Below are 27,437 nucleotides of genomic sequence, written 5' to 3'. Positions count from 1 at the left end.
AATGAGTTACCAGAAGAAGCTGTAGGCAGAATGAGGCAGAGAGGTTCTTGATTATTAAGGGGATCAAAGGTTACAGGGAGAAGGCAGGAGAATGGGATTGAGAGGAATAATAAATCAGCTATGACTGAATGGCAGAGCAGACTCGATGGGCCAAATGGCCTAACTCTGTTGCAATGCTTTATGGTCTAATTATGAGGTTTTAAATAATATTGACAGGTATATGGATAGAAAGCATTGAAGAGGAATATGGGTCAAATCAGGGCAAACAGTTCTAACCCAGATAAATAGATATCCTGGTTGATGCAAGCAATTTGGGCTGAAGGGCTTGTTTCCAAACTGTATAACACTGACTCTACAACTTAGTTCAGAATCAGATTTAAAATCACTGGCATGTGACGTGTAATTTGTTACCTATGAGGCAGCAGTACAATGAAATATATAACAATAAAGAAACTGTGAATGACTGTATGCATGTGTGTCTGTCTGTGAGTAAGTGTCCTCAGGCTTCTGTACCTCCTTCCTGATGGCAGCAATGAGAATAAGGCAAGACCTGGGCGATTGGGGTCCCTACTGATGGACGCTGTCCAGAAACCTACGGAGAACACTGGGTAATGCTTAACTCTCAAACAACATCACTAAGGTTAAAACTCAAATGCATATAAAGGATGGAAATGTGAAATAAAAACAGGATTTTCTGGAAATACTCAGCAGGTCGGGCACCATCTACAGAATCAAAGTTTCTGGCCAAGAAATGTTAAGTCCCGCATTTTCTATTTTCATTTCAGCACATTATATACTAGTGGGAACTTCTGCACTCTCATAAAAAGAAGCATTTGGGGCATCCCGCGATTGTGAGAAGCTCCGTACAAATTAAACCGTCTGACCTATCTGCAGAATCACACAGCAATACCAGCTCAGCCAGCAAGGGGTGATCAGGAACTCCTGCCTGGCATTCACCAGCACCAGACAGAGTGAGTGCAATAACATGGAGCATGCATACTTACAGGGGTAAGGAACTTTGAACCACGGCGCCACAGACAGAACTCCTTTCCTTGCGTCAGTGCGTGCATAGTAGCCATACTGGTTGCTGTCCGGTGGGAAGACATCAGTCACCGTGAAGATGAAGCACAGAAGCCACGACACTAAGATGGCCAAAATAATCTACAGCAGCAAGCAGAGGAACGATGAGACGTCAGAGGAAAAGATGCAATAAACTACTTTGTACACTCATAACCTCTCATCGCAACTTGCTGTGAAATTAACGGCAGCTTTAATTCTTTTTGAAGTTTCCTTCCCAGTTTAATGATGAATTAACACTGGACCTTTGCCCCTGTCACCACTTAAGTTCAGACCATAAAGAAACCAACAGAAGATCAATCTTCTGCACAGCCGGCACTTGCCTGGTTAGGCAGTTTGGTTTACAGCAGGAAGCTGAAAATTAAAAAAAAATAGCCACACGCTGGAAATGCAAAACAAGAACAGAAAACGCTGGAAAGCAAGGCAGTATTTGTGAAGTGAAACAGATGCAATCTTTCAGGTCGAAGACTTGTGGCTGAACCAATCAGAAACATTAGCTCTGTTGCCCTCTCTGATCAGTAGAATGTTCCAGCATTTTCTATTTTTTTAAACTTGGGGGCAAGCCTAATGTCCTCCAAGTTACCCTGGACAGAAGCACAAAGTAAATTTTATTATCAAAGTACACATATGTCAACCTGAGATTCATTTTCCTGTGAGCATACTCTGTAAATCTATAGGGCAGTAACTATAGCAGGATCAATGAAAGATCAACCAGAGTGCAGAAGAGAAAAAAATGTGCAAACGCAAATATAAATAAATAACGAGAACATAAGATAGCAAGATGTAGAGTCATTAAAGTGAGATCATTGGTTGTGGAAACATCTCAAAGGATGGGTAAGAGAGTGTAGAAGAACCTAATTGTTGAGGGGTAGTAACTGTGGTGTGAATCATGAGGCTCTTGTACCTTCCATCTGATGGCAGCAGTGAGAAAGGTGCATGGGCTAGCTGGTGAGGGCCTCTGATGATGGATGCTGCTTTCCTACGACAACATTTTAAATGTTGTGAGGGCTTTACCCGTGATGTACAGGGCCAAATCTACTACCTTTTGTAGGATTTTCCATTCAAAGGCATTGGTGTTTCCATATCAGGCCACGATGCAGCCAATCAATACAGTCTCCACTACACATCAAAGAGTCCAACTTCAGATTGGAGGAACAATGCCTTGCATTCCGCCTGAGTACCCTCCAACCTGATGGCATGAACACAGATTTCTCTAACCTCTGGTAATTCCACCCTCCCTCTAATTACCCTTTCACCCCCTCTCTTCTCCACACCTGCCCATCACCTCTCTCTGGTTACCCTCCTCCTTCCTTTCTTCCATGGTACCCTGTCCTCCTTTGCGAGGTTTCTTCTTCAACCTTTTAACTCTTGCATCTGTCACCGGCCAACTCTTATTTCATTCCCCCTTCCCCCTCACCTGATCTCACCTGTGTCCTGCCAGCTTATACCCCTTCCCCTTAATATTCTGGCTTCTGCCTCCTTCCTTTCCAGTGCTGGTGAAGGGTCTTGATCTGGAATGTTGACTGTTTATTCCTTTCCATAGATGCTGTCTGATTTGCGGAGTTCCTCCAGCATTCTGAACTTGTTGCTCATTTGTTTAAACTGCCTTGAGAATCCTGAATTGACATTTCCAGTAGCAGGAAGGTTCCACTTTGTAATCCTTTCTCTACACTGGGAAGAGTTTTCTGTGCTCTTCCAATTCCAAGCTTTTGAACATCCCCACATATAATACCACCACCAATGGCAGTTGTGTCCTTAGGTTGTCAAGGTCTCCTGCTCGGAAATCTCCCCTCTAACACTCACTTCGCTCTCTTGTCCTTTAGAAACCTCGCAAAACTAATTTATTCAACCAAGCCAATTGTCACTGCCAACATGCATCTGTCTCCTCCCAGTTAACACTTTGGAGTGAACTAACTACGTAAAGGCATAACCAGTTGCTGGTCAATGCTCCTCTCCACGTGAGCCAACTACGATCTGGGATTTGCCAAATGCCGGCCATTATCGCTCATCTCGGTGCACTGCACAGCATGCAAGCTTCACAGGCAGTTCCTTTTAAACAGTGGGACAAAACAAATGACTGTTGGCTGGCACGCCAGTACTGAGCGAGTGACCTTTGGGAAAGGACGTTAAAACAGGGGACTAACTGCACTCAACAGATAGATACAATATCCTAAATCCGCATTTCTATGAAAAATAGTGGAGTTATCTCTGACATTCCAGGGAATATTGAGGCTCAAAATATTACCAAAATTTAAAAGAAGAATGTAAATTGTTTAACTAATTCCCTACATTACAGAGGCATTGCTACAGCTGTCGAGGCCTCCGGCACACCATGAACTTATGCAAAGTACAACAGCAAGTCACGCCTCCCTTTCAATAACAAGTTTGCTTTTTTTTAAATCCCAAATTAAGGCAAGGTAACATGGAATGTGCTGTGGAGTCTGGACATCATTATCTCTGACTGACTATCAACCCTCTGCTCTCATCTGATTACCAGCAACTTACCGGGAACATTTTGAATAGCTGTAGCTTGTATGCTGTCCATCCCTTCTTGTACTTATAAATCGGAAGAGGCAGCTTGACGTTCCGCGCGTATTGTGAGAAAAACAGCACCAAGAATATTGTCCTGGAAAAGAAAACGGCAGTTTTGTTGGGTCGAATGCCCTTTTCTCACAGGCCTTCATTGCCAGCACAACTTGTCTGTTCTCCAATAACGGTTCTTCCTTCTTCTTAATGTCCTCGCTGTCCCAATACAGCACACTCTTGCTCGGTCTAAGGATGTTAGCCTTTCATTCCTCAGACCCTCAGCAGACCTTCTGACTCAAACCCAACACATTTTCAATACCAGGCCTCTCCACCGAACCAGTCGTTCTGTTTTGGATTTTTGGCCTCTGTCCACAGAGTCTATCCATGGGGACAGGGTGGGCCGCATTTCCCTGGTGTTGTTCCCCCCTCTCCCAGCTCACAGTTTTGCCTACTCCATTCTGGAGTCTAGGATCCTCTGTCTCCAGTCTGCCAATATGGATGCTCCCTCAGTTACTGCTCAAGTGTTAACCCACTAGGTGCTATATGCCCTCCAGCACCCATTCTGTCAGAATTCTGCATGTCAGCACAAAGGCTCAGATGAGTATCAGAGTCCAACTAACAGTTTTACAGCAAATCTCAACGACGCTGCATGCTTTCAATCAGATTGCGTGCAGACATCAGCAAGTGAGGCGCGGTGACGTAACGCTACTGCAGCGCCAGAAATCCGGGTTCACTTCCGCCGCTGTCAGTAAGGAGACAGCACGTTCTCCCCGTGACCGGGATTTCCCCCGGCTGCTCTGGCTTCCTCCCAAAGACACACAGGTTACAGGTTAATTGCTCCTATGGGTGTAATTGGGTAGCGAGGACTCGGAGGGCCGGGAGACCCTGATCTCATGCTGCATCTCTAAACAAAATACAAACAAATAAAAGGTGGAAACCACTTATGATCCTGAAAGACTTCGGCTTTTGCTGGCTTAACCCACCCAATGAACAGAACTCAAAACTAGCTAGCAAACGTGCTACCCACTGACATTTATTTCAAAGATCTCTATCTACATTCTTTGTCATCAAATAACCAAATATATACCAGTGCAGTAGATCAACCTCGAGGCAAAAGCTAAAGATCGGAGCCAGGAGTGAGTGGAGTTAAAAATTTTCTTTCACAAGCAGCTACTGTTACTGTGTTAGTTGTTCCTTTTAAATCAGAAATTGTTTTTTTTTGTTAATTAGAGATAGCATTGATGTGGAAAAAGCTGGGTTCAGGGAATTTAAGCATAAATCAGCCATGACCTTACTGAATGGCAAAACATGCTGGGAAATGGAATGAACTCTGAACTCTTCCTGTCCCACATCAAAGAAGCAATTCAGAACAACCTCTCCCAGTTTTCCATTCTGGTCATATCTTCCAAAAATCATCACTGGCTGGGGGGGTGGGGTAATATTTGATGGATAACACCCAATAAAGTATCCTGGAGCATTTTATTTCACTTAAAAAGGTGCTCTGTGAATGCAGGCTGTTGCATTCACTCACCCTTTCCAGCAAGCCTGTATCTTTTTGCAGCTGCCGTCTCCCCCAATCCCAAAGGACCTGGGTGAACAACCAGCTTGTGGAGCATCACAGGAAGCCTCTGTCTGTCTGTCCTTGTGTTCTCCACAGTGAAGGCCTCTGGAATTCAATCAGACAAGTTTGAACCTTCCCACCCCACTGATAATTCCAGGGCTCACCAGGATCAATGCTCAGACCTTGGGCATCTGTCCCTCCCAGCTTAAGAACAGCTGGAGCACTCAGTCCCTCAAAACTGCTCTGCCACTTAACGTGATCACGGTTGAACATCTCCTCTTCTACATCAGCTTCACATTAGTCTCCTCTTTGCTAGTCCTTCAAACAATGAACCAACTCCCTTTTAAATTTTTCAGTCTACATCATTCTCTGGAGGTAGAGAATTCCAAAGGTTCATCTCTCTCTGCTAGAAGTTCCTGCACACCTCGGTTATAAGTGACCTCATTCTGTAACTATATCCCCTTGTTTGAGGCTCTCCCGTCTCAACATCTACCCTTCCTTGACCCTATGTCTTAATAAGATCTCTCCTCATTCTTCCAAACTCCAAAGAATACAAATCTTCCCTGGCTGTTCATCCCAGGGATTACTCTAATAAATTTCTTCAGGATTACCGCCATTGCTGGTATACCCCTTCTTAAATAAAGGGTCCAAATCTGTCCTCCACACATTTCCATTTTGGAAGTAGAACAGAATGCACTTACAGCATTGCAATACCCCAGTGCTTCCCTGCTCGCTCTCCTGCTGCCTGGTAACCTGACAGGCCAATCAGAGCCACTGTTGGGGTTATGGTGAGTGGACCAATGTAGCTCAGAAGCACGCCCGGCAGCCCTAGGAAACCAATCAGCACCTCGATGAGGGAAGACATAATGATGGCTCCCTGGATCTGCAAAGAAGATGACATTTGAATCACCCTAAAAAGTCACTTAAGTTTTTGGCCTGACAGACCTCTTACGCAGAAAGTGAAACACTCCTGAAGCAAAAAGGATGCCTTGACAAGGAGAAAAGGAAACTTTAAACAAATTGGCACTGTTACATTCTCCCAAATGGGCTCTAAGCGACAGAATAACTCAAGAGTCTCCATTCGCTCCTTTGCTGCTGTATACAGTTTGAACTGTATTTCCCTGGCCCAAGAATTTTGGGATCTTTCCAGGTCCTTCTCCATTCCAGGTTTATCTAACAGCCTCGAAATAAAACAAAAAATAAAGACCTTCCTGTCCATGACTGCAAAGGCCTGCTTGGTTCCCTGGCAAAGAAGCATACCTCAATCAGATTCTAAGCCTTTCGATTAGTCCTCAGGGCATCAGTAATCCATGACCATCTGCTTGAACCAAACAGCTTGTCTAGCCACTTTGGACAACACTGAAGAATCACCCCGGGTCAAAATGGCAGGCATTTCATAGTAGCTTCATGGTGGCAAATTCTAGATTTAATTAATTGAATTTAAATTTCCTTGCTACTGTGTGAGATTTTAATACTTGCCTTTAGATTGGTAGTTCAGGGTGTTGGCCTTGCCATAATTTACCATCTTTCAAAGTGCCCTTTTTCCCCATTAAAATACATTTGAAGTGGAGTTACTAATATAACCAAAAGACATTCTCTCTTCTCATTACTACCATCAGAAAGGAGGTACAGGAGTCTGAAGATACGTTCAATGTTTTTAGGAACAGCTTCTTTCCCCTCTGCCATCAGATTTCTGAATGGAAAAAGGAATCCACTCTTGAATACTACTGCAATATTTTTTGAATTCTTTCCATTACTTATTTAATTAAATACATATAAAGTATATATCTACTTCTTATTGTAACTTTTTATAGTATCCCCTGCAGTTTGCCGATTACAAGCATATTGGAATCGACAATGTTGTCATCTACCTGCTGAACAGAGCCTACTCCCATTTGGATAAGCAGGGCAGCACTGTGAGCATCATGGTTTTTGATTTCTCAAGTGCCTTCAAAACCATACAGCTCTCATCACTGGGGGAGATGCTCCGTTCAATGCCAACTAGGCTGGACAATGGAGTACCTGAGTGACAGACCACAGTTTGTGTGGCCTCAGAGCTGTGTGTCAGATGTGGATATAAGCAGCATGTGGGCCCCACAGGGGACTGTATGGGTCCCCTACCTGCTTGCCCTGTATACCTCGAACTTTAGATACAACACTGAGTCATGTTATCTGCAGAACATTTCTGATGACTGAACAATAGTTCAGTGCATAAAGGGAGGGCAGGAGGTTGAATACAGGGTCCTGGTGGAGGACTTTGTCAAATGGTGCAAGCTGAATCATCTGCAGCTCAACATTAGTAAGACAAAGGAGATGGTGATGGACTTTAGGAAGGCTAAGCCTACGTTGCTCCTTGTTACTATTGACAGTGAAGACCTACAAGTACCTGGGGGTGCACTTGGCCGACAGACTTAAGTGGAGCACCAACACAGAGGCTGTGTACAAGAAGAGGCATAGTCACCTCTACTTCCTGAGGAGACTGAGGTCCTTTGGAGTATGCAGGCCTCTCCTTCACATTGTTCTGCAGTCTATTGTCACCAGTACAGTCTTCTATGTAGTGGGGTGCTGGGGCAATGGCATCAACATGGATGATGCCAACAGCCTCAATAAATTGATCAGAAAGGCTGGCTCTGTTACAGGAGTCAAACTGGACACACTGGATGCTGTGGCAGAACAAAGGACCCTACAAAAAATACTGGCAATTCCGGACAATGCGCCTCACCCTCTGCATGCCATCTCAACTGAACAGAGGAGCACTTTTAGTCATAGATTAAGACAACTGTGCTGCTCCAAAAAGTACTATGCACCTCGGCCATTAGGCTCTATTATGAGTCAACCCATAGCTAGGGAAGTGATGATACCCGTCTCCTACTAGACTGTTGATGGTAACTTGTTTCTTTTATTTTTTCCACTTCTCTTCTAATATTTATATATGTGCACTTGTAATGCTACTGTAACACTATAATTTCCTTTGGGATCAATAAAGTATCTATTTATCTAATTTTTATGTATTGCACTGTACTGCTGCCACAACACAAGAAATTTCATGACATGTGTCAATGTTAATAGATATGTCATGATTCTGATAATATAGAAAATGCATCACACACTCACAGTGAAGCAAATTTCCCTAGACAGAAATGCATTGTTGAGTGAGGGGGTTTATATTAGTCAAGGCACTGGGAGCACACCTGCACTCTTTCTATCAACTTTAAGGTAGAAGTCAAGTATGTGATGAAACACTCTTTGCCTGTATGGTACAGTGACATTCAAGAAACTTAATACCATTCAAGAGAAAGCAGCCCCCTTGATTGGCACCCAGTCCACCAGCCCAAGTATTCTTTACATCCACCATCAGCGTACAGCGGCTATAGTGTGTATTAGTCATACAACACACTGTAGTTACCCATCCAACTATTCAGACAATGCCTCCCAAACAGCCACCTTCATCACTGTGGATATGGGACAACAGCCCCATGGAAACATAAACTCCAACATGTCCATCGTCCTAATTTGAAAACATAGCACCTTCCTCAACATTGCTAGCTTGAAATCCTCTCCAACAAAACATACACAATGCTGGAGGAACTCAGCAGGCCAGGCAGCATCTATGGAAAAGAGTACAGTCGAAATTTCAGGCCAGGACCCTTACAGTAGGACTGGAGGAAAAAAGATGAGGAGTCAGAGTGAGAAAGTGGGAGAAAGGGGAGAAAGAAACACAAAGTGATAGGTGAAACTAGCAGGGGGAGAGGGGTGAAGTAAAGAGCTAGGAAGTTGATTGATGAAAGAAATACAGAGCTGGAGAAGGTAGATTCTGATAGTAGAAGACAGAAGGCCATGGAAGAAAGAAAAGTGGAGTGGGGGGAGCACCAGAGGGAGGTGATAGGTAAGTAAGGAGATAAGGTGAGAAAGGGACACGGGAATGGGGAATGGTGAAGGAGGGGAAGGGGGGTATTACCGGAAGTTCAAGAAATCAATATTCATGCTATCTAGAAGGAATATAAGGTGTTGCTCCTCCAACCTGAGTGTGGCCTCATCACGACAGTGGAGGAGCCCATGAGCAGACATATCAGAATAGGAATGGGAAGTGGAATTAAAATGGGTGGCCACTGGGAGATCCTGCTTTTTCTGGTGGACAGAGAGTAGGTGCTCGGTGAAGAAGTCTCCCAATCTAGTTTGGGTCTCACAGGTATACAGGAGGCCTTATCGGGAGCACCAGATACAGTAGATGACCCAAACAGACTCACAGGCAAAGTGTCGCCTCACCTAGGCCCTGTTTAGGACCCTGAATGGTAGTGAGAAAGGAGGTGTATGAGTTGGTGTAGCACTTGTTCTGCTTGCAAGGATAAGTGTCAGGAGGGAGATCAGTGAGGAGGGACAAATGGACAAGGGAGTTGCGTATGGAGTGATACCTATGGAAAGGAGAAGGTGGGGGGTGGAAGATGTGCTTGGTGGTGGGATATAGACAATAGACAATAGGTGCAGAAGTAGACCATTCGGCCCCTCGAGTCTGCACCGCCATTCTGAGATCATGGCTGATCATTCACTATCAATACCCAGTCCCTGCCTTGTCCCCATATCCCTTGATTCCCCTATCCATCAGATATCTATCCAGCTCCTTCTTGAAAGCATCCAGAGAATTGGCCTCCACCGTCTTCCGAGGCAGTGCATTCCACACCTCCACAACTCTCTGGGAGAAGAAGCTCTTCCTCAACTCTGTTTTAAATAACTGACCTCTTATTCTCAATCCATGCCCTCTGGTACTGGACTCTCCCAACATCTGGAACATATTTCCTGCCTCAATCCTATCAAATCCTTTAATTATCTTAAACGTTTCAATCAGATCCCCTCTCAATCTCCTCAATTCCAGCGTGTACAAGCCCAATCTCTCCAATCTCTCTGCGTAAGACAGCCCTGCCATCCCAGGAATCAACCTAGTGAATCTACGCTGCACTTCCTCAATTGCCAGAATGTCCTTCCTTAAACCTGGAGACCAAAACTGTACACAATATTCCAGTTGTGGTCTCACCAGGGCCCTGTACAAATGAAAAAGAACATCCTTGCTCTTGTATTCAATTCCCCTTGTAACAAAGGCCAACATTCCATTTGCCCTCTTCACTGCCTGTTGCACTTGCTCATTCACCTTCATTGACTGGTGAACTAGGACTCCTAGGTCTCTTTGCATTTCTCCCTTACCTAACTCGACACCGTTCAGACAATACTCTGCCCTCTTGTTCCAGCTTCCAAAGTGGATAACTTCACATTTATTCACATTGAATGACATCTGCCAAGTATCTGCCCACTCACTCAGCCTATCCAAGTCTCCCTGTATTCTCCTAACGTCCTCTTCGCATGTCACACTGCCACCCAGTTTAGTATCGTCAGCAAACTTGCTGATATAGTTTTCAATGCCCTCATCTAAATCATTGACATAAATCGTAAAGAGCTGTGGTCCCAATACAGAGCCCTGTGGTACCCCACTAGTCACCTCCAGCCAGTCTGAGAAACACCCATTCACTGCTACCCTTTGCTTTCTATCTGCCAACCAGTTTTCTATCCATGTTGAAACCCTGCCCCCAATGCCATGAGCTCTGATTTTACTCACCAATCTCCTATGTGGCACCTTCTTTCAGAATGCCTTCTGAAAATCTAGGTACACAACATCTACTGGCTTACCCTCGTCTAACATCCTTGTTACACCCTCAAAAAACTCAACAGATTAGTCAAGCATGATTTGCCCTTGGTAAATCCATGCTGGCTCGGCCTAATCCTATTTCTGCCATCTAGATGTGCCACTATTTCGTCCTTAATAATGGACTCAAGCATCTTCCCCACGACTGACGTTAGGCTAACAGGGCGATAGTTCTCCGTTTTCTCCTTCCCTCCCTTCTTGAAAAGTGGGACAACATTAGCCACTCTCCAATCTTCAGGAACTGATCCTGAATCTAAGGAACATTGGAAAATGATTACCAATGCATCCGCAATTTCCTGAGCCACCTCTTTTAGAACCCTCGGATGCAGACCATCTGGACCCGGGGATTTATTAGCCTTCAGTCCTACCAGTCTACTCATCACAGTTTCTTACCTAATGTCAATCTGTCTCAATTCCTCTGATATCTTATGACCCTGGCCCATCCTCCCTGGTGAAGACAGATCTAAAGTATGCATTAAATTCTGTTGCCATTTCCGTTTCCCATAACAATTTCTCCCAATTCATTCTTCAAGGGGCCAACATTGTTCTTAACTATCTTCTTTCTCTTCACATAGCTAAAAAAGCTTTTGCTATCCCCTTTTATATTCCTGGCTAGACTGAGCTCATACCTGATTTTTTCTCTCCGTATTGCTTTTTTAGTTAAGATCTGCTGTTCCTTAAAACTTTCCCAATCATCTGTATTCCCACTCATCTTAGCCCTGTCATACTTCTTTTTCTTTAATGCTATACAATCTCTGACTTCCTTTGTCAACCACTGTGGCCCCTTCCCCCTCTTTGAATCCTTCCTTCTCATTGGAATGAACTGCATTTGCATCTTTTGTATTATGCCCAAGAATATCTGCCACTGCTGATCCACTGTCTTTCCTGCCAGGGCATCCGCCCATTTAACTTTGGCCAGCTCTTCCCTCATGGCTCCGTAGTCTCCTTTATTTAATCTCGTTGAAGATGGCAGAAGTCAGGGAGAATTATATGTTGGATGTAGAGGCCAGAAGAGTGGTAGGTGAGGACGAGTAACCCTATCCCTGGCAGAGTGGTGGGAGGATGGGATGAGGGCAGTGTTGATGGTAGAGGAATAGAACCCTCTTTCTTTGAAGGAGGAGGTCATCTCCTTAGTTCTGACATGAAAAGCCACATCCTGAGAGCAGATGCAGTGGAGACAGAGGAATTGAGAGAAAGGGGGGGTGGCATTTTTACAAGTTTCAGGGTGGGAAGAGGTAAATCCCAGGTAGCTGCGAGTCAGTGGTTTTATAACAGACATCATTAGATAAGCTGTCTCCAAAGACAGAGACAAAGCAACTGAGAAAGGGAAGGGAGATGTCAGAAATGGACCAGGTAAATTTGAGGGCAGGGTAAAAGTTGATGAAGTTGACGAACTCCACATGGGTGCAGGAAGCAGCACCAAAGCAGTCGTCAAAGTAGTGCTGGAAAAGTTGGGGACTGATACCAGTGTAGACTTGAAACATAGACTGATCCGTGTAGCCGACAATAAGGCAGGCATTATCTGAGACCCATATGAATGTCCATGGCTATACCTTTAGTTTGAAGGAAGTGGGAGAAGCCATGTGAAAAATTATTAAGAATGAAGTTCCGCTAGGCAGAGGAGAGTGGTGGTGGAGGGCAACTCGTTGGGTCTGGTGTCTGGAAAGAAACGGCAAGCTTTGAGGCCTTCCAGGTGGGGGAATGGAGTTGTACAGGGACTGGATATCCATAGTGAAAATAAGATGATCAGGGCCAGGGAACTTGAAATCACTGAAAAGATCAAGAGTGCGTGAAGTATTCCTTGGGAGTCCCTTCAATGGTTCAGCAAAGTGGCTCACCAGTACTTTCCTGATGGCCATCTTGGCCGGACGACAGTGATTGAATTGAAAAGAAAGTCAAGCTTGAGTGGTTGTGGCAGAGGGGTCAAGTGGGATGTGTTAAATTGATGGGGTTCACCTTTTTATTTATGTATTTATTATTATTTTTATTGATTGATTAATAGGTTCATTAGATACATCGTGGAACACTATCAAGCCACACTATCCAGCAATGTGATTTAATCTTGCCTAATCACAGGACAATTTACGATGACCAATTATCCTACCAAGTCTCTGGGCTGTGGGAGGAAACCGGAGCATCTGGAGGAAGCCCACGCAGTCATGGGGAGAATGTACAAACTCCTTACAGGCAGCGGCGGGAATTGAACCTGGGTCACCTATACTGTAAAGCATTGTGCTAACCACTACATACCGAGACACCCACACTGCTGTCATGCTGGAGGTGCTGTGCATCCTGGTGTTTACCACAAAGAGAAAAGAAATTCCCTTTGTGGTTCCTGGGTAACAAGTCCTCAAAATAGTTTGAGGAAGCAAATTAGCTGCCACATTTGGCAACATTTTCAAAAGCAAAACACTTCCTGGACTGTCATGAGTTAGGGAAAATCCCGAGGTTGTGCACAGCCCACCACCAATTGCCAGTATTGCTTAACATCGACTGTATCAACTTCATCGGCTAGTGTGCCTGAATACCAGGCCACTGGTGATACAGGGGTTTAGTTGGCGGACAGTCCCCATGAACTAGCGAGATTTCTAATAGCTTCATCATTACTCAGTCAGATATCTTGTGTCTGTGTACCAGATGTTCTCAGCAACAGCTAGACAGACTTCACCCAGGCCCTCAGTCAAGGACAGGCAAACAAATTAGTGCCAGAGAGGAACTGCAGAAAGATGGCACAGCTTATCGAGCAACTGCTTCACTGTTCCAATGACCCAGATTCAGTCCCAACCTCTGATGCCATGTGTGGAGTGTTACTTTATGGACATACAATCTACTTATGTATATAGATTTCTTATTTATGTTTATTGTGGTTTTTACATTCTTGAGCTCTTTATCATATGCTTTTTTTTTTGATGCTGCATCAGATCCGGAGTAACAATTATTTTCTTCTCCTTTACACTTGAATCTTGGCCTCTGCACATTCTCCCTGAAATCACATGGGTTTCCTCCAGGTGTTCTGCTTTTCTCCCACTAACCTGCAGGTTGGTAGGTTAATCAGCCACTGTGAGTTGAACCCAGTGTGAAAGTGAGTGGTCGAATCTGGAGTAGCCTTTAAAATTTTCCACGGAAGAGAATTGTAAACAGCTCCATCATGAGCACTCGCCTCCGTAGTATCCTAGACATCGTCAAGGGGCAATACCTCAAAAAGGCAGTGTGCATCATTAAACAGCCTATCACCCAGGCCATGCCTTGCTTTGGTTGTTACCATCAGGTAGGAGGTACAGAAGCCTGAAGGCACACACTCAACGATCCAGGAACAGCTTCCTCCCCTCTGCCATCAAATTTCTGAATGGACACTGAACCCATGAACTCTACCTCACTACTTTTTTATTTCTAGTTTTGCACTATTGAATTGAATTGACTATTTCTTATATCCTTCACACACGAGAAGTAAATATCTTCACATTACTTCTCCATCTAAATGTGCAATGTTCAATCACAGTAATTTATAATAAATAGAACAGTCAATGTAACATAGAAATACACTCAAATCAGCATGAGTTAATCAGTCTGATGGCCTGGTGGAAGGAGTTGTCCCGGAGCATGTTTGTCCTGGCTTTTATGCTGCAGTACTTTTTCCCAGATGGTAGCAGCTGGAATAGATTATGGTTTGGGGTGACTTGGGTCCCCAATGATCCCGCAAGCCCTTTTCTCACACCTGTCATTGTAAATGGCCTGATTAGTGGGAAGTTCACAACTACGGATGTGCTGGGCTGTCTCTGCAGACTCTTGCAATTGAGGGAAATACAGTTCCCATACCAGGCAGTGATGCAGCCAGTCAGGATGCTCTCAATTGTGCCCTGTTGAAAGTTCTTAGGATTTGGGGGTCCATACCAAACTTCCTCAAACGTCTGAGGTGGAAGAGACACTGTTGTGCCTTTTTCACTACACAGCTGATGTGTACAGATCACACGAGGTCCTCGGTGATGTGGATGCCAAGGAACTTGAAGCTGTTTACCCTCTCAACCACAGATTCATTGATGTCAATAGAGGTTAGCCCATCTCCATTCCTCATGTAATCCACAACCAGCTCCTTTGTTTTTGTGATACTGAGGAAGAGCTATTTTCTTGACATCACTGTGTCAGAGAGATGACTTCTTCCCTGTAGGCCACCTCATTATTGTTTGCGATTAGGCCAATCAATGTAGTCTCATTGGCAAATTTAATTAGCAGATTAGAGCTGTGGGTGGCGACACAGCCATGGGTATACAGGGATTAAAGGAGGTGACTTATTTAATTAACTATTTATTATATATTTACATACACACTAACTGCAATTCAGTTATTTTCTCTATTATTTTGTATTGCATTGTACTGCTGCCGCAAAGACAACAAATTTCATGACAATTGCCAATGATATTAAACCTGACTCTTGATCACAGAAAATTGGGAATGGGATAAACTCATTGGCTAAATGGCTTCTTTCTGTATCATAAGGAAATATGAAATAATTAGTTCATGACAATTTTTACCTCTCGTATCCTTGGATGCCAAATATGCGATGTGTCCACCATTTCAGAACTATTTGTGAAGGTTATACCTTAAAAGAAAAGACAAGGGTAAAAGCCTGCTGAAAATCCAATAGTCAAGTGCTGTTGCATTGGCATTGTGCCAGAGGCCTTCAACTCATGGGAATGGCATCTCAACGTGCGAGTGAAACGGAGATGCGAGCGACTACAGACGCTGGATTCCAAGCAACACACACAATGCTTGAAGGACTTGGCAGGTCAGGTAGCAGATCTGTAGAGTTCTTCCAGCATTCTGTGTGTTGTGCCAATGAAACTAACAGGCAAGGTTGCTTGGTTCTATGCCAGCATGGCAATTAGAGCATATTCCCTCCCCTCCCTCTGCTGTTCTCACGGAGAGACAAATCTATTGCCCACAGATTAAGGTGAGCTGTTAATTAAGAGGGCTGAGCTGAATGCAAACTAATCCAGCTGGAGCAACAGATCCTGACAAGGACAGCCTTGGAGTAGTTGTTTTGGAGCAGTGACATACAACGTTGCCTGAACACTGCATCTTAATGTGGCTTCCACACTCCAGCTGAGTCCCAGCAACGAAGCTGTCCGCACTACTATACCGGCACTGTGGAAGTGTGGCTGGAGAAGCGAAGAGCCTTGTCCCTGCTCCCCTCCCTTTGATGGCAAAGGTGCAGACTCATTCCATTGAGTAAGGGGCTAGAGAGGGAGTACATGCACAGAAACCTGAGACACTATAACCGAGCATGAGGCGCTAGGAGAAAGTGGAATGTGCGTGGGAGAGGGAGGGAGAGAAAGAAAAAGCAGGAGTGTTAAGAGATTTTGAGGCTCATTTATTGTTTTTCCATTCTATTTGCTCAGTTAGAACAGTAGGGGTGTCAGGCAGGATAGACGAATGCTCCTCCTGCGGGATGTGGGAAGGCGGGGAGACCTCCAGTGTCCCTGACGACTACAACTGCAAGAAGCGCATCCAGCTGCAACTTCTCACAGACCATGTTGAAGAGTTAGAGCTGGAACTGGATGAACTCCGGGTCATTTGGGAGGCTGAGGCAGTGATAGGACATATAGAGATGTGGTTACACCCAAGGTGCAGGTTACAGGAAACTGGGTGACAAACAGGAAGGGGAAAGGGGCTAAGGAGAAAGTGCAGAGTACCCCTGTGGCCACCCTGTCAACAACAAGTAATCACTTTGGATACTGTCGGGGGTGGGGTGACCTAACAAAGAGAGTCGTAGTGAGTCTCTGGCACTGAATCTGCCTCTGTGACTCAGAAGGGAAGGGGGCAGAGAGGCAAGCTTTGGCAGTAGAGGAACAAAAAGGAGGTTCTGTGGATGAAAACGTAACTCCTGGATAGTAAGCTGCCCCTCAGGCACCAGAGTCCTGTGCATCTTGGATCGAGTCCCCAGCATTCTTAAGTGGGAGGGTAAACTGCCAGGGGTTGTGGTCCATGCAGGTACCAATGACGTGGGTAGGATGAGTGATGAGGTTCTGCAAAGTGAGTTCAGGGAGTTAGGTGCAAAGTTAAGTGCAGGACCTCCAGGGTTGGGGTCTCAGGATTGGCACCCATGCCACATACAGGTGAGGCCAGAAATAAGAATATTATGCAGTTTAACACGTGGTTAAGGAGTTGGTGTAGAAGGAGGGAATCTGATTTTTGGATCATTGGGAGGGTATATCTTCCAGTGAGGGTAGGACCTGAACAGAACAGACAGTTTGCACCTGGATGGGGACTAATACCCTAGCGGGATGGTTTGCAGAGGTGTCTGGACCAACTTGTAAAATGGGCTGAAAATTGGCAGGTGGAATTTAATGCAGACAAGTGAGAGGTGTTGCACTTCGGTGGGACCCACCAAGAGGGGTGTACAGTCTGGCACTGAAGTGTGTGGTAGAACAAAGGGATCTGGGAATACAGACCCATAATTTATTGAAAGTGGCATCACAGATAAATAGGGTCATGAAGAAAGCTTTTGGCACATTGGCCTTCATAAATCAAAGTACCGAGTACAGGAGATAGAATATTATGTTGAAGTTGTATAAGACGTTGGGGAGGCCTAATTTAGAGTATTGTGTGCAGCTTTGGTCATTTAACTAAAGATTTATATATGACTGAAAGGGTACAGAGGAAATTTACAAGGATGTTGTCGGAACTGAGTTATTCAGAAAGATTGAATAGGTTAGGACTTTATTCCTTGGAATGTAAAAGACTGAGGGGAGATTTGGTAGAGATATCTAAAATCATGAGGGGTACAGATAGGGTAAATGCAAGCAGGGTGGAACTACAAGCAGAGGCAAGGGTGGAAGGTGAAAAGTTTAAGGGGAACATGAGGAGAAACTTCTTCACTCAGAGAGTCACGAGGGCATGGAACAAGCTGTCAGTACAAGTGGTGCACGCGAGCTCAGTTTCAACGTTTAAGAGAAGTTTGGATAGGTTGATGGTTGGTAGGGACGTGGAGGGCCAGGATCCCGGTAGAGGTCAATGGGAGTGAACAGTTTACATGTTTTCGGCATGGACTAGATGGGCCGAAGATCTCGTTTTTTGCGTTGTACTTTTCTATGCTAGAGGGCGGGAGAGAAAGAGAGAAAAACACTCTGGGTTAGAGAAAGGAAATGAGAATGTCACAAAGAAGGAAAACACAAGTAAATGGAAGTTCTCCTATGATATCAGTTCAAGTGATACAAGAAAGTCAGAAATGGGTTTAAATCCTTACATTCCATTTCAAACCCATGAGGATGATCCTAAACAAAGCCTACACAATGGAATTTCTCAAGGCCAACACCCTGAAAACCCATGGTTCATGCATCCTGGCCCTCTGCTCAGAGAATGACAGTGCTTGGCCTCATCCAAGCTAATGCTGTCTTTCCCATTACCCCCGGTAGTTCCGCTCATGATGAGGCCATGCGACGGCCACTCCCTACCTGTGTTGTTGCACTTCCATTTATCCAAGGACAGGATTGCTCGGGCAGGAGCTAGGAAAGCAAAGGCACTGGCCTGGAACAAGGGAAGTCTGAGGAAGACAAAAATAGTCTGTTGTAAGAGAAACCCAGCACAGTTCACTCTGCCAAAGGTTGGTTGGTGGTAGCTTGGAAAACTCAAAAGCTCAAAGTTTACAGTTCAAAGTACATATATATCACCATATACTACCTGCAGATTCATTTTCTTGCAGGCATTCACAGTTGAACAGAGAAATACAATAGAATCAGTGAAAGACTACACACCTACCTACAGGAATGATGTAAATAAGGTTGAAAAGAATACAGAGAATATTTACAAGGATGTTGCCAGGTCTGGAGGATCTGAGTTCTAAGGGAAGAATGAATAGGTTAGGACTTTATTCCTTAGAATGTAGAAGATTCAGAGGAGATTTGATAGAGGTATTCAAAATTATGAGGGGTATAGATAGGGTAAGGGCAAGCAGGCTTTTTTCACTGAGTTTGGGTGGGACTACAGCCAGAGGTCATGGGTTAAGAGTGAATGGTGAAAAGTTTAAGGGGAACATGAGAGGAAAGAGGGTTGTGAGAGTGTGGAATGAGCTGCTAGCGTAAGTGGTGCATGCAAGCTTGATTTTAACATTTAAGAGAAGTTTGAATAGGTACGGTACATGGATAGCAGCGGTATGGAGGGCTACGGTACCACTGCAGGTTGATGGGAGTAGGCAGTTTAAATGGTTTTGGCATGGACTAGATGGGCTGAAGGACCTATGCTGCACTTCTCTATAACTATATGGCAAAGATTAAAATGAACACTTTGCAAAAGAAGATAAACTGTGCAGATAAACAAACAACAAACAAACAGATAGATGAATACTACTGGGAACATGAGCTGTGGAGCCCTTGAAAGTGAGTCCATAGGTTGTGGAATTAGTTCAATGTCGAGGTGAGTGAAGAGGTCCATGCTGGTTCAGGAGCCTGATGGTTGAAGATTAATAACTCAAGTTAATAATTAAGAAGAGAGCATGGCCTGGATGGTGGGGGGTCCTTGATAATGGATGCTGCTTGACAAAGGAGATGCAGTAGATGTGGTGTTCTTGTATTTTCGGAAGGCCTTTGACAAGGTGCCGCACATGAGGCTGCTTAGCAAGATAAGAGCCCAAGGAATTACAGGGAAGTTCCTTGTGTGGGTGAATCATTGGCTGGTCAGCAGAAAAGACAGAGTGGAAATAAAGGGATAAATCCTTTTCAATTCCAAAACTGATTGGCACAGGGGAAACACTGAGCACCACAGGCTAGTGAGAACTGGATGACCAAACATTCTTGATAATCCCAGAACTGCCAGGAACCACTCCCTAAAGTCAGAAGCAACTATATTTATTTGCACGTTATGAAAATTAAGTGGGTAAGGAAACATGTCTGCCTCATCTATGCATTACTAAAGTACATCCAAACAAGGATGACGGTTTTGTATGGATCAGATTCGCAGAACAGACGAAAAGGCACTTAGAGGTCGCCTGAATACCTGGGAATGTGAATCCTTTAGCAGCAGTGGTGGCAAGTGAGGGTCACAGGATGGAACATGGAAGCAGAGGGGCAGCTGATCTACTGGAAATAAACAAGGGGATGGAGGGGGGAGCGTTAGAAGGGCGGGACAAGCATGTGATTTGAAACTGGAGGGGTGACCCCTTGCGGTTCACACAGGATTGTACAATTGCTCTGTTGCCCTGGTAACCAGCAGTTATCCCTCAACTGGTGAGATGATAATCACTAGTTGTGGGTAACTACTTCTGGTTGCCCGGAGCAACAGAGGAATTGTACTGACTTGGGATAGCTGTGGGAGGTCTCTTCCTCCAGCAGAGAAGATACAGTGAGCAGTGATAGAAATCAATTTCTTTGGTGGCAGGAGAGCTGGCAACCAGCAGTTGCCACCCAAGATAATGAGCAGGAGAGCCAGAGAAATTACCACCCTTCTATAAACTAGGCTGCTGTAACCTGAAAGCCATTGGCTTCTTGGAGAGGAAAGTCTGAATGGGGAGCTGAGGATTGTGAGTGGTTCTTTCACAGACCTCTCCCCTCAGCAACAAGTTCATAGAGCAGAGCAGCACAAGCTCTTCGGCCCCACAGCGTTGTAATGTGAGTTTAACCTACTACAAGATCATGGAAGTAGGCCAATTGACCCATTGAGTCTATGCCTGCTCACAAAGCAAACTCTTTACCCCAGTAACTGCCCTGAAATTACTGGGATGGAGCTTTAGCACAATTTGCATATATGGGCTGAGAAATGGAAGATGGGAGTTTAACTCAGATAAACGTGAGGTGTTGCATTTCGGTAGGGCAAATGCAAGGAGACAGTACACTATTAAGGGCAAGAGTTGCTCAGAGTTGCTGAGCAGAGAAATCTTGGGATCAAAGTTTATAGCTCCTTAAAAGTGTCTACATAGGTTGATAAGGTGGTTAAGAAGGCTTATGGAATGCTTGTTTTTATTAGTCAAGGCACTGAGTTCAAAAATCAGGAGGTTATCTAACAGCTTAATAAAACCCTGGTTAGGCCATTTCTGGAGTATCGCATGCAGTTCTGGTCACCACACTATAGGAAAGATGTTGAGGCTTTGGAGAGGTTGGAGAAGAGGGTTACCAGGAAGTTGCCTGGTATAGAGGGCATGTGCTATCGTGAGAGACTGGATAAACTTGGGTTGTGTTCTCTGGAGCGCCGGAGGCTGAGGAGAGGTCAGATAGAGGTTTATAAGATTATGAGAGGGATAGGTAAAGTGGACAGAGTATCAGTTTCCCAGAGTTGAAATGTCTAATACCAGAGGGCATGCACTGAAGGTGAGAGAGGGCAGGTTCAAAGGGGATGTTAGGGGTAAGTTTTTTACTCAGAGAGTGGTGGATGCCTGGAATGTGCTGCCTGGTGTGGTGGTGGAGGCAAATACATTGGAGGGCTTTAAGAGACGTTTGGATAGACGCATGGGTGTGAGGAAGATGAAGAGGTATGGACATGGTGTAGATACGAGGGATTAGTGTTTGGGTGTTTTTGATTTGCTTTTCAGCTGATTCCTGTTCCTGTGCGGTTCTCTTCTATGTTCTATGAAATTATTCTCCCCCACGTTCCCATCAGCTCTGGAACATAGAACAGCACTGCATAGTACAGGCTTGTTGGCCCACAATGTTGTGTCGACTTTTTAACCTACTCCAAGATCAATCTAACTCTTCCCCCCCCTGTATAACTCTCCATTTATCTATCATCCATGTGCCTATCTAAGAGTGTTTTAAATGCCCCTAATGTGTCTGCCTCAGCCACCACCTTCAGCAGCACACTTGCCAAAAGATCTCATGAAACTGCTCTGAGTGAGAGGCGAGCCTGGTTCTGTTAGAGTTGGACAGTAACTTCTCAGAAAAGAAGGGTGGGTGTCTTCGGAGCCTTCTGCGATACTTTCAATCATCTGGCCGAGCCAAGCACCTACCACAAGTTGGGCTTTTAAATCTCCCTGGTAATCACAAAGCTGCAAGTGAGTGGGTGGGGAAAGAAGGAAATGACTATTTTTAATTTCACAACCCAAAAATATACTTATCACAAGTAGGACAGATGGATAGGCTCAAAGATGTGCTTAAACTGCAGTCACAGTCACACAGCACAGAAACAAGCCCTTCATCTCATTGAATCTATGCCAACAAGTCAAGCTTCCCTGCACATTAATCAAATCCTATTCACAGCAATGGACACCTCCAGTTTTAGACTCCCCCACGGAAGCCACGGCTACAGTGGTTACATTTTATTAAAATTATATGATGGAGAACACTTGGTAAATGCACTCACACACAAGCATTGCTTTGTAATGACAATGCTGTTGTGCTGAGTGCATGCACTTCAATGTCTTCCTTGGTATATTCTTACAATGGGCTCTAAACCGAGCTGATGCAATCAGGTTAGCTTTGGGGTGACTTTCCCACCATACCCTGTGGAATATTCCATTTCCTTAGTGATGGGGATGTGTAAATGCGTATATGCTGAATAAACACTTCTTGGGCTTCCAGCAGGTATCGATTATGACCAATATTTCGATGGCAAACTCTGCCATCTTCATCAGGGATAAGAAGGCACCTTGGGCACGTCTAGTCCAGTGGTATTTATACCCCTGTCGCCCATCCCTCCTGATTGGTTAGACATCATCTAATCAGGTTTCCGTTCTCCCACTCTGTTTACAAACAAATTCCAGCAAGACCTTTGTCTTTATTAAAATTCTTTTCATCTGGTTTTATTTCAATGGCTTCCTTTACCAGGCGGTCCCAAAACCCATTGGTGCGGTTGCAGCAGTTTTGTGCCTTTGAAGTCAATCCTATGGCCATTGCAAATAGTGTTTTGCTACTGCCAATTTCTCTGGGCACATCTCCTGTGAGGGATGGACTACACGGGGTATAATTACTATGCATCTAATAAACACCCTTGACTCCAGCCAATCTTTCCTTTGGTCATAACCCACATATCTAACAGCAAAGTTAGATGGCAGGTGGCAGCAAAGAGGGGCATTTAACTCACAGAAGAGTGGGATTGCAATCCCAAGTCAGGAAAGCTCCAAGGATAAGAACGAAGTAGATGCATGGGGAACAGCGGAGACCTCAGACACTTTGTACCTGTCCAGAAGAGGAGAGATGATGCATTTAGAAAGGAACGCCAAACCCTGCAAAAGAGTCCCAAGGTGCCTTCTTATCAACAAAGTGACGATATTGGGAACCACTCTCTCAAGTTCAAGAGAATGGTCTAGATATGGCAATGGCCAAAGTAGGAGTGGCCCTGACAGCTAGTGCCACAACTGATGGGTAAAGCTCTCGAAGCCTGTGCTGCAATAGATAAAGAGAGGTCCAACAACAATCCTGGCTTGAAGGAGGCGCTGCTGGCTAGATTTGATACCTTGGCAGGAATCTATTGCCAACACTTCTGTTCTAGTATTCTACCACCAGTGGAATCACCCACCAGGTCATATCATTGCCCAAGGGGGTCTCCACTGCTGATGGACTGGACCAGAGGAGAAGTCCAAGGAGGAGATTGATTAAATGGGCCATTGGTTAATGGGAGCAGCTGTTTATTTGGGACAACTCTTAAAGAACAAAAACTAAATCAAAAAAACAGTTGGGATTCCCTTCACTTACTTCGGACACTCTGCCACTTAATTGGGGCAGGAAACTATTGCCGAACAGTTTCTAACTAGTGTCAGCTGCATGCACTTGTATGACTGTTAGACCCTGCACTGTGGTTAGAGTGATGCTTTTAAATAGCATCAGTTGCATGTGTTTGTATGCAAAAAAGCAGTGATTTTTGTCACTGATGGTCAGTGAAAAATAAACAGCAAGACAATTTGGAACTGTTTTGCTCATCACGGTTCCAAGCATTCAGGTTTGGAGATGTCAGAACTGGCCAGGAGTGAAAATGAGATGATTTCACTACTTCCACAAGTTAGTAATTAAGAAAAATTTGAAGGTATCTACAATCTTCTTGAACGTTACAATGAAAATTAAGATTTGGAGGATGCAACACACACAAAATGCTGGAGGAACTCAGCAGCCCAAGTAGTATCTATGGAACAAAGTACAGTTGACGTATCAGTTGGCAGGACTCAAGCAGGAATCACAGAAGGGGAGCAGTGAGAGACTGGACTCCTGTCAAAGGGAAGATTTAAACTTCTTCAGGGTAGGCATCCTTGAAAGAGATGCCAAAACATCGACTGTAGTTTTTTTTCCAATAGATACTGCCCGGTCTGCTGAGCTCCTCCAGCATTTTGAGTGTGTTGCTCAGATTTCCAGCATCTGCAGACTTTCTCTTGTTTGTGTAATCATCTCAACACTAGGTGTCTGTGCTCATTTTGTTCATTTACAGTCAATCATAACACTGGATGAACACCTCCATCAATAACTATTGGGAATTAATAGAGTTTTATGGTACTCTTGGGCTATTGGTAGTGCTCTAATTTGTTTTGTATTTCATTTAAATAAATAATTTGTTAATCAGTTAAACAGTTGTTTGCCTTTTTTTATACCTTTAACTATCTCCATGAAACTTTGGCTAGTTGGGGCACCTGCTTAATTGGGCCAAACTATTCTGGTCCTGAGGTTGTCCCAATCTGCAGGAATCCACAGTACATACATTTTAATATTATCCAGCTACCCGGTACAAAAGTTGACCCTGTTACTTTCTGTACTGCTTCCCCTGAAACTTGGTTATTTTTTCTCCTTCATGTTCATTTATAAATCTATTTTGTGAATTGCCAGCCCTATTCCATGAGATTTTTCCTTAGTTCCCATCCTTGCCAATTTCAAAACGTCACTTCAACCCATTCCAATCACTCCTGCCCACCTGTTTCAGTAACTTCTATTTCTTCTCTCACAAAGCTATTGTTCTAAGTTCTGAATGTCCTGCATTGTCACACAAGTCATTCTGCCAAGTTTTTAGTCAATTTGACTAATCCTCCAAGGATTACAGCTGCATGCTTGATCCCAGCCTATAAACTGTGTGGAGGATGGGTGTTTTCCATATCACTTCCAGGTGTTCCAGTTCCTTCCCACATCCCCAAAAACCCGTGGGCCTGATTGATTAATTACTTATTGTAAGTTGCTGGTAGAGCAGGGCAGGGAGAGAAGCTGGATGCAGTTGACAGGAATGGAAACTGAATAAAATGGAAAGAGTGCTGGATTAGAGTCAACGGGAGTCGGGAGTCTGGTGCTTCAATGGACCTGGTGGGTTGAAAGCCAGTTTCTGCGCAGTACAACACTACATCAATAATAGTTTGGAGCAGAATCCATAATGATAGCAATAGCATTCATGATTTGGTGTTAGAATATTCAGCTGCAAAAGAAAATGACAATGATTAGTATAATAATTGAGGGTTACAGAATGGCTCACACCTGGCGATCAGCATCCTGACAAGCTGGATCTCTATCCGGTATGGGAGCAGCCGAGCATCAGACCAGAAACCCCTACAAAGGACTGTGAGAATGGCTGAGAGGATCATAGGGGTCTCCCTAACATCTATCGGGGTTACTTATCAGAGCACTGCGCCCTTAGTTTTATCAAGGATCCCACTCATCCATCCATCATCCACTTTGACTTTCCGCCAACAGGTGGGAGACCTCGATATAATTCAGTCACCGAATTATAGGAAAGATATCAACAAAATAGAGAGAGATTTACTAGAATGTTACCTGGGTTTCAGCACCTAAGATACAGAGAAAGGATGAACAAGTTAGGTCTTTATTTTTTGGAGCGTAGAAGGTTGAGGAAGGACTTGACAAGAGGTATTTAAAATTATGAGGGGGATAGATAGAGTTGACGTGGATAGGCTTTTCCCATTGAGAGTAGGGGAGATTCAAACAAGAGGACATGAGTTCAGAGTTAAGGGGCAAAAGTTTAGGGGTAACACGAGGGGGAACTTCTTTACTCAGAGTGGCAGTTGTGTGGAACAAGCTTCCAGTAGAAGTGGTAGAGTTAGGTTCGATATTGTCATTTAAAGTAAAATTGGATAGGTATATGGACAGGAAAGGAATGGAGGGTTATGGGCTGAGTGCTGGTCGGTGGGACTAGGTGAGAGTAAGTGTTCGGCACGGACTAGAAGGTCCAAGATGGTCTGTTTCCATGCTGTAATTGTTATATGATTATATGATACAGATAAACAAGAATGGTCAGGATAGGAAACAGTTTCTTCCCTCAGGCCATGAAGCTACTGAACATGACGCATTGCATTTGAAGTGTCTCCAGTTAATCTGTCCTGTACCCTACAATATTTAATTCATGCACTTTATTTATCTGCATTATTCATCTGTAAATTTTATTCTTACTTTCCTAAGTTACTGTGTGTTACGTGTACTACTGTGCTTTACGGCCAGGTTCAGGAAACATTGTCTCTTTGACAGTACAGCAGATAGCTCTCTCCAGCCATGGGAACAGACAAGAGCTTAAAGCCCTCCCACTATTGCATAACAATTGGTGAGAAACTTAAAATTCCATGTACTATTTGCTCAAGAGTTGTATGTAATCATAAAGGATGTCATGCTCGTGGTAAGCATGGCCAGACGATAACATGTGACAAAAATACTGACTTTAACGCTCTTATAAACATCTGAAGTTTATGAATAAATATTTTGATATTAAGAAAGCAGGTTGTATATTAAACAGAAAGCCAAGGATCTTCACTTCCACAGCAAGATAAAAGATTGTGCACTGGATAAATACCTAGCACTGTGCATTAAGTGCTGGAACTTAAGTCTTTCCAAGAAACCCACTTATGCTTTGTGTTAAACACAGATAGCACTGAACACAGCTGGAAGGAGAGGAAAGAACACTTCCCTTTTAGTGACCCTCAGCAGACAATTCCAATACTAGGTAAATATTAAGCTATTCATTGATATACATCATTTTGTTTGATGTCACTGCTCCTACACAACTATTATTTACAGGAGAATCCATACTTTATTGTGCCTGAGTAAACATAAGAGACTTCCGAGGTTCAATTTTTAAATAATTAATCAAGGTCATTCAGTTTAAACACAGGTGCCAATTCTCCGGGACGCACACACGATGCTCTTTAAAATCTAGCAAGATTAGTATACTTTGCTTATCTAGTCAGATGCCATCGGTGTTGAAATTTGATTGATAATGCTTCATGAAGTACCTTGGGGATGTTTTGCCAAAGATAAATCAAGTTCTGAATTAGGACAGGGGCAATAAAATATAGGCAAGAGCTTGCCTTCAGTTCAAGTTAGCTTTGAAATGAGGTCAATGCAAAATATTACTTGGCTGTGCCATGCAAAGGGTCTCTCAGAAAATGCAGGGATTAGCGACATGTCAGTCCATGGCCTCCTCTACTGTCATGATGAGGCCACAGTCAGGTTAGAGGAACAACACCTTATATTCCCTTTAGGTAGCCTGCAACCTGATGGCATGAACATCGATTTCTCTAACTTCCAGTAATGCTTCCCTACCACTTCACTTCACAATTCCCCATTCCCTTTATCCTTTCTCACTTTATCATCTTACTTGCCCATCTCCACCCTCAAGTGCTCGTTCCCCTTTTCTTTCTTCAATGGCCTTCTGTCCTCTCCTATCGGATTCCCCTTCTCCAGCCCT

The 27,437-nt window shown here is 44.1% G+C and overlaps 1 protein-coding gene across 4 annotated transcripts in view; it reads right to left on the bottom strand.

Annotated features, from left to right (window-relative positions):
- LOC132391830 (solute carrier family 23 member 2-like) overlaps positions 1 to 27,437 on the bottom strand; it is a 111,431-nt gene that overhangs the window by 24,320 nt on the left and 59,674 nt on the right. For all 4 annotated transcript variants that reach the window (XM_059965513.1, XM_059965498.1, XM_059965487.1 and 1 more), the window contains 5 exons: positions 18,308 to 18,396; positions 15,386 to 15,453; positions 5,866 to 6,047; positions 3,583 to 3,703; positions 1,005 to 1,161 (listed from right to left, as the gene is read on the bottom strand). In XM_059965513.1, coding sequence (XP_059821496.1) covers positions 1,005 to 1,161; positions 3,583 to 3,703; positions 5,866 to 6,047; positions 15,386 to 15,453; positions 18,308 to 18,396 — 617 coding nt within the window. The remainder of the gene's footprint in view (positions 1 to 1,004; positions 1,162 to 3,582; positions 3,704 to 5,865; positions 6,048 to 15,385; positions 15,454 to 18,307; positions 18,397 to 27,437) is intronic.

Source organism: Hypanus sabinus, chromosome 1 (assembly GCF_030144855.1).
Source record: "Hypanus sabinus isolate sHypSab1 chromosome 1, sHypSab1.hap1, whole genome shotgun sequence".
Lineage (NCBI taxonomy): Eukaryota > Metazoa > Chordata > Chondrichthyes > Myliobatiformes > Dasyatidae > Hypanus > Hypanus sabinus.
Note: the sequence above shows the minus strand (reverse complement) of the source record. Positions and strands in the feature narration are given on the sequence as shown.